The sequence below is a fragment of a genome, unplaced genomic scaffold, assembly GCF_019419815.1.
Source record: "Pyrus x bretschneideri cultivar Hongxiangsu unplaced genomic scaffold, Pyrus_bretschneideri_v1 Contig73, whole genome shotgun sequence".
Classification (NCBI taxonomy): Eukaryota; Viridiplantae; Streptophyta; class Magnoliopsida; order Rosales; family Rosaceae; genus Pyrus; species Pyrus x bretschneideri.
The window spans coordinates 369379-375882 of record NW_025999813.1 but is presented as its reverse complement, the minus strand read 5'-3'; the positions used below and the strand labels follow the sequence as shown (position 1 = coordinate 375882).

General features: G+C 35.7%; 1 protein-coding gene across 1 annotated transcript; it reads left to right on the top strand.

Moving 5' to 3' along the window:
* Nucleotides 1-2014: 2014 nt before the first annotated feature.
* Nucleotides 2015-5986, top strand: LOC103967244 (protein WVD2-like 3). Its single transcript, XM_009380519.3, has 7 exons — nucleotides 2015-2127; nucleotides 3951-4365; nucleotides 4549-4637; nucleotides 4748-4841; nucleotides 4946-5017; nucleotides 5183-5293; nucleotides 5467-5986. Exons 2-7 carry the CDS (start codon nucleotides 3955-3957, stop codon nucleotides 5638-5640), a joined length of 951 nt encoding a protein of 316 aa, XP_009378794.2. The 5' UTR covers nucleotides 2015-2127; nucleotides 3951-3954; the 3' UTR covers nucleotides 5641-5986.
* Nucleotides 5987-6504: the final 518 nt, after the last annotated feature.

Below are 6504 nucleotides of genomic sequence, written 5' to 3'. Positions count from 1 at the left end.
AAAGTCAGCTGACGTGCACAGGCAGTTTTGACGAATTTGTTACTTAAAATTCCACTTGTGCTATTTTTCTTTTCTTTAATTGACAAATCCTACAAAACACAAAAAAAAAGTAAATAACTCAAAAATATAAGGAACTAACTAAGAAAAAACAAGTGAATTTGATATAAAATATATATAAATATAAGCTGATCACATGGCCCACGGCATTTATGAAATTCTTTGGCTTCAAAAACTTCTTTGGGGGTGTTAGGTTCAAGCCAAAAGAGACCATGAAACTATATTGTGATAACAAGTCAGCAAGAGATATAGCTGATAATTCGGTGCCATGAAAGGACAAAACATGTGGAGGTTGATTGACATTTCATTAAAGAGAAGCTCGAGAAGAAGATTGTGTCTATACCGTTTGTGAAATCGGAGGAGCAACTTGCAGATGTTCTTACTCATGCGGTGTGTAGTCGAAAGTTTGATGACTCACTTGTCAAGTTGAGCATGTATGACATCTATGCACCAACTTGAGGGGGAGTGTAAAACGTGAGTCAATGTTTAGGGAGAAAAAGGAATGTAAATAGGGTAAATACTAGGAATCCTTTATTAGGTAGGATATTGTCTATACCCTTTATTATTTGTTTCCTTATTGAACAAGGATTGTATATGTATATATTTCAAAGAAGTAATACAAGAAAGATTACCGTGTAAAATTCTATTACTAAAAGATGTGTAATTGAATCTGCAACAATAATTTGCAAGTTCAAAGAAGAGGACACCTATGATTTAAGATTAATGAATATCTGAAAGGAACCAGATGTTATATAACTTTGGAATCTATTAAGAGTGCTTTGGTGCTATGAAATGTTTTACAAAACAATTTAACGCAGAGCGATTACTTGTTAATCTTGTACGCACAATCAAGTTTACAGTGTGGATATTCAAAAGAAACCATAGCTGGCCCAAATTTACTCTAACACATATACTAATTCGTGTAAAGGACGAACGCGAAAAAAAAAAAAAAAAAAAAAAATCCTTATTCAGATAAACCACATGTGAAAAAATCCGGAATATCTCAATTAAGTTGAATACAAAAGAAAGTTAGATTCGACCACATTACATCAACCTTGGAAGAAGTAGGATATTGAAAGAGTGGAACAAGTTGGAACACGTAGACATAGCTGTTAATCTAGTTCAAGAGTTCATAACGGGTATTTAGAGCAAGAGAGGGATTTCTGTATGAATTTAATTAGAGGGTGTTATGGCTTTTTCAAAAGGGTTAAGCAAGAATAATCAGAGGACCATGGGGACCTAAAGCAATAATCATACGTATGGAAAGTCTGCGATTTCATTGCTTTTTGGTTAAGATATGAACATCTTCTTAATATCATTGTTTGAAAATCCCTCTGTCGTGGCCTCTAACTCTCACGTTTAACACCGGTTTGATTATCATTAAAGATGAATTTTAACCACATTATGCCATTTAATTAGTACTATGATCTACTGTTATTCTTTTTTACTTGTAAGTGAGAGGTCTTACGTTCGATTTTTACCAAAAATGAATATGAGAAGGAAGATTCAAATTTATCTAATCAACTTGATTAAGCCTAAATTTGCATGTTTATGCTGTTATTAGTAAGAAAAAGGTCTAAAGTTGGAGAAGGACCCCCCCCAAAAAAAAAAAACAAAAAAAAAAGTAAGTACGAGGAAAAAAAAAAACTTTAGAACCATTTTTTCACGTAAAATTTATACTAAGAGAAAGGGTTTGAAATTGAAACGTGGCTCTTTCTATTTGTCGTTCTTCTTTGTTTCCAATTCTAATTACACTCGAGCTCCCAAGTTCATATCCCTTATTATTCTCGCTTGTATAAAAATAAAAATAATAATAATAAAAAAAACCAAAAAATAAAAAACAAAATTCTTATCCGTATGTGAAAAAAGTGAAAAATAAAAAAATATTTCAGACAAAGACTTAATAGGCGTTAATACACGGCGTCAATGCCGACGGGACACCGCGCGCGCATATAAAAGCAACAGAATGTATGCTTTGAAAACATAACACCTCGATAGGCACAGAGGCACAGAGGCTCACAGACGCACAGAGCGAAATCCTCCTACATCTTCAGACTTTGGACCAAAACTGTGAGTTGATTACCACCCTTGCCACCTTCTCATCCATCCATGCTCTCGATCTGCTCGAAATGCTATAGCTTGTTGCGCGTCCATGAAATGCAGTATCGATTTTTTCAATGTCGTTTCATTTTGATCTGTTTTTGGTTTTGTTTCTTCGTGCATTTGGATTGATTTTTGCTAATTATGTATGAAAACCCAGATTTTGAAATCTGTGTTTTGAACTTGTTTGGTTCACTTAGATCTTTGTTTGGTTGCTGAGAAAATGCAGCTGGGAAAATACACGATTTTTTTCCCATTTTGGTGTGTTTTGAGTGTCTGGGGAAAGAGAAGAAAGAACTCAATATTCCAATTTTCCAATGTGGTTAACTAGTTATTACAGTTTAACCCATTTGAGGTGAAATGGGTTTGCTTTATACTTTTTTTTTTTTCTGTGTATGTCAAAGAAATATGTGTGATTACTCAGCCAAGCTAATCTTAATTAGGCATTATAATCTTAATTGTTTTAGTAAATTATAAAAACACCCTGACAACTATGAGTTTTATACAAAAACACTCTGAGAGCTCAAGCGGATAAGAAAATCTCTCATCCGTCCCTTTGTCATCATTGGTTCTTAGTTGTAATATCGGCCCTTATTACCAAAGTCAATTGGGCTTTTTTTTTTTCCTTTCTAAAGTATTGGATTTGGAGTGTTTTTCTTTAAAGTGTAATGTTAACAAGAGTTTGTTTGAATATTAGATATGTTTTGTTTGTACTTAAATATTAGATATGTTTTGTTTGTACTTAATCCAACAAATTGAGGTTTGAGATCCTTTTGAATTCCTACTTGGTATTCATATTGGTTCAATATTTGTCAGTTTCCACAAAATTTAAATGTGAAGTTAAGAAGTGACTGTGTTTATCGGTTCACGTTTTGCTTTTCTACCATATACATAAGCTCGTGCCTTCGAAATTGCCTCTTACTGCAGTTTAAATTTAGTGCAGAGTGATTCTCTTTTGCTTTGTAAAACCCTCCCCATTCTTCGATTTTCTTTGTCTGTTGTTTGGCGATATCTCAGGGTGTTATGGCGACTCATCAAAGAAAATACGGATTGAGCACACCTATCAATTTTTTGTTTCATTTGGTTCTTCTCCCTCTTTCTTCACACCTCTGGTTGTTGGCAGAGCAAATGATTCTGTCTCTTGCTACTTTATGTTAAATAATTAACATCTATTTGCATACTTAACAAACCCATCATACTGCTGAAGGGAATGATGAGTTTTTTAATAGTTCGAGTTCAATATGCTTTATCATCTTTTCTCACTCGCTCATTGTTTGTTAGTCGTCATCTTCTTTTGATACTCCTGAGTAATTTTCATCTATCTGCGGAAAAATTAGCATACAAATATTTCCTCATGGAAGAAGGGTGGTTTCATCTGTACGCATTTTGAGTATTTAAAAGTCAAATCACATCACGTTTTTGTTATGTTTGCCCACAATAGTTGTTCTGGAATTGTTCTATTTTTCTTTAAAACATTACATTGTAACTTAGCTAATACTATCACTCTTGCATCTTCTTTTGTTCCCCTCTCTCTTGTTGGTCAGAAAAAGAGAATATATATTTTGTTCCAGTAGCAGCATATCCAAAAGGATGGTAAAAACATGAAGTAAAATATCGTTCTGCACTTTCATGAATTAAAAATGTTTTTACACTTTTACGGAGTTTGTAAGCACCAAATCATGACCAAATTTTATTTTATTTTTGTAAGTAATGAGAAGGTGCAAACATGTTTGCACTCTAGATACACCTATAATGATATTGTTACAATTGGGATGCTTTTTCTGTATTGCAAGTGTAATGGGGATGGAAGTTACAGATATCTGCATGGACAAGGAATCAGAAAGTGTCACAAACTATTCAGGTCTTTCTCATGATTCAAACCATGACGGAATTCCAGAATGTAGTGAAGATCAGATTGTATTAAGGTCGGGTTCAGATAATCAACAGACTGTGGAGAAGGTTCAACTGGATTCCGGGAAAACAAAGGTTACTAGTAAGTCAATTGCATCTGTAAAACATGCATCAAAACCTGCTGCTGGAAATGCTGGAACAAAACACACTGTTCCACAGCCATTTACCTTAGCTACTGAAAAGCGTGCTTCATGTGGAAATCGTCCAGTCAGTGTTGCTCTTAATTGCGGTAACGGTGTTAATAAATTATCCAATACAAGTGATCTGCGACATCTTAATACCACAAAGCATAACCAGGTAGCTCCTGCTAACCAAAGCCTAGATATAGGTTGTTTTAAAATTCCCTATGTATCCGTTGGTTATTTTTTTATTCTTTTGAACGTTGACAAAAACATTTTGTCATGACTTTCCTTGACTTGATTGCATGTGTTGTCTCTGTTGTAGTCGCAAAAGTTTTTTATGACATCTATGTCTTTGCAGCCAATATCACCGTTGGTGCGAAGGAAGCCATTGCAACCGGATAAGAAGAACCATTCTGATGAGGAAGATTCCTGTTCTGTTGCTTCCATGTATCCTTTTCTACATTTTGAAGTCCTAGCTTGATTCATTTGTCTTTTCATCTTCTTCCTACCACTCACTTCTAATCGTAATTTGAGTTCTATTCCTTGAGCACGCATAGCACAGTAGCATCTGCACGAACTCTTAAGTTCAGAGAAACTGTGGCATCTGCTCCAACGTTAAGATGCACTGAGCGTGCGAAGAAAAGGAAGGAGGTAGTGCCTTCACAGTTTTTTATTATGTGGAGTTAAATTTAATTACTCCGACGAGTAGTCCCTAAGCAATGACTGTGCACCCTTATTCTTGTTGCCATATCTAGTTTTATTCAAGGTTAGAGGAGAAGCACCAAGCACTGGAGGTGCAAAAAACTAAACGTGATGCAAGGACCAAGGTTCTCTCTCTCTCTCTCTCTCTCTCTCTCTCTCTCCCCCACACGCACACTGTTGTTCCATTGTTTCTTAACTTTTTTAGTCTGTTCATGTTTTTTAGTTCAGCTCGGTCATTCTTACTTGATTTTTCTTTACCTTTGTCTGCTTCATAATCTTGGAATTTCAAGGAAGAGGAGGAGGCAGCTATCAAGCAACTGAGAAAGAGTTTAGCGTTTAAGGCAAACCCGATGCCAAGCTTCTATCATGACGGACCTCCACCAAAAACTGAACTTACAAAGGTTATACAGTGACTTTATCTGGTTCTACCCTGCATGAGATTCTGTTACCCTATTTGAAACCACAGATAGAATAATATTACATTGTACGAACTGTGACAAATACATAAACATTATTTTATATAAATGTAAATTACAGCTCAAGTTGTTAAATTTTTGCCTTGTCTGTATGCCAGCTGCCACCAACTCGTGCAAAATCACCAAAGCTTGGCCGGAGGATGAGCTGCAGCAGCACATCCAAAGTATCCCGAGGAGACCGAATGAAAGGAAATCATCACAGTACGGCTAGTTACAAAGAAGGCATCGCTTATGTCGGTTCCATGAAAAGCGAGGATCAGATCAACATCTAAAATGGCAATGCTGTTTGCTAGTTTCATTGATGAGACTAGGAAAGTGGACGAGATAAACAAGTTCGTTCCGGCCAACCTAAATGGACAGCATACGGACATTTATGTTCAATCTTGAGTTTTCTGGTGAGTGTCCTAATTGATAGGAGGAAATGAGTCTTCACCTCCCAAGTATGTGCATGTTTTGTTTGTGTAAATCGCAGCGACTTGTTGCATTGATTGTGTTTAATGTATGAAGTGTACACATCTTCTGTAATTTATATCAATTCGTGTATATGAAGAGTTATTTATTGACCAAGAAGACTGTTTGTACTCTTGTTTGAATAATCTATCTAATGTTGGAGATCAACCTGCTTTCGTGTGCAACTCGCCCTCCGCTCCCTCCTCCCTCTTCCCTCTAATCCACCAACAACAAGAACTGATCGGATGTTTTCCGGCACCGATGACGGTAACATTATCTCCTTTTTTTTTTTTTTTTTTTCTTGTTCAAATAAAACCCCTGTTTTGTTTGGACTCATATCACTCTTACATTTACTCATGTGATATCATGACCCAATAACCAACTAGCTTAAAGGCCGTGATGTGTTGGCCGACGCTTAGTGACAATGTAACGTCACCCTAAAATGACGAAACACCATCAACTTAATGATGAAAGCCATTGTAAGGAAATTATGATATGAACAAATTTGAATCGAAAAGGTCCTTTTATTAATTAATTCAAACTATCCTGCAAATCCTAAACAACCCCCCAGGGCTAAAATCCCTTATTACACATCGAGTTCAGAGCTCATTGATAGGATTTTTACCACCTGCAAAAGTAAAGATAAAACACTTAAAATACTTGCAAGAATACAAGGTAATTGTAGT

What these genes read in the sequence shown, in the direction of transcription:
- LOC103967244 (XM_009380519.3), top strand. Translation starts at nt 3,955, where the DNA reads ATGGGGATGGAAGTTACAGATATCTGCATGGACAAGGAATCAGAAAGT. An exon ending in TCCTGTTCTGTTGCTTCCAT is followed by an intron (nt 4,638 to 4,747) that starts GTATCCTTTTCT and finishes GAGCACGCATAG; the next exon opens with CACAGTAGCATCTGCACGAA. An exon ending in AACGTGATGCAAGGACCAAG is followed by an intron (nt 5,018 to 5,182) that starts GTTCTCTCTCTC and finishes TGGAATTTCAAG; the next exon opens with GAAGAGGAGGAGGCAGCTAT.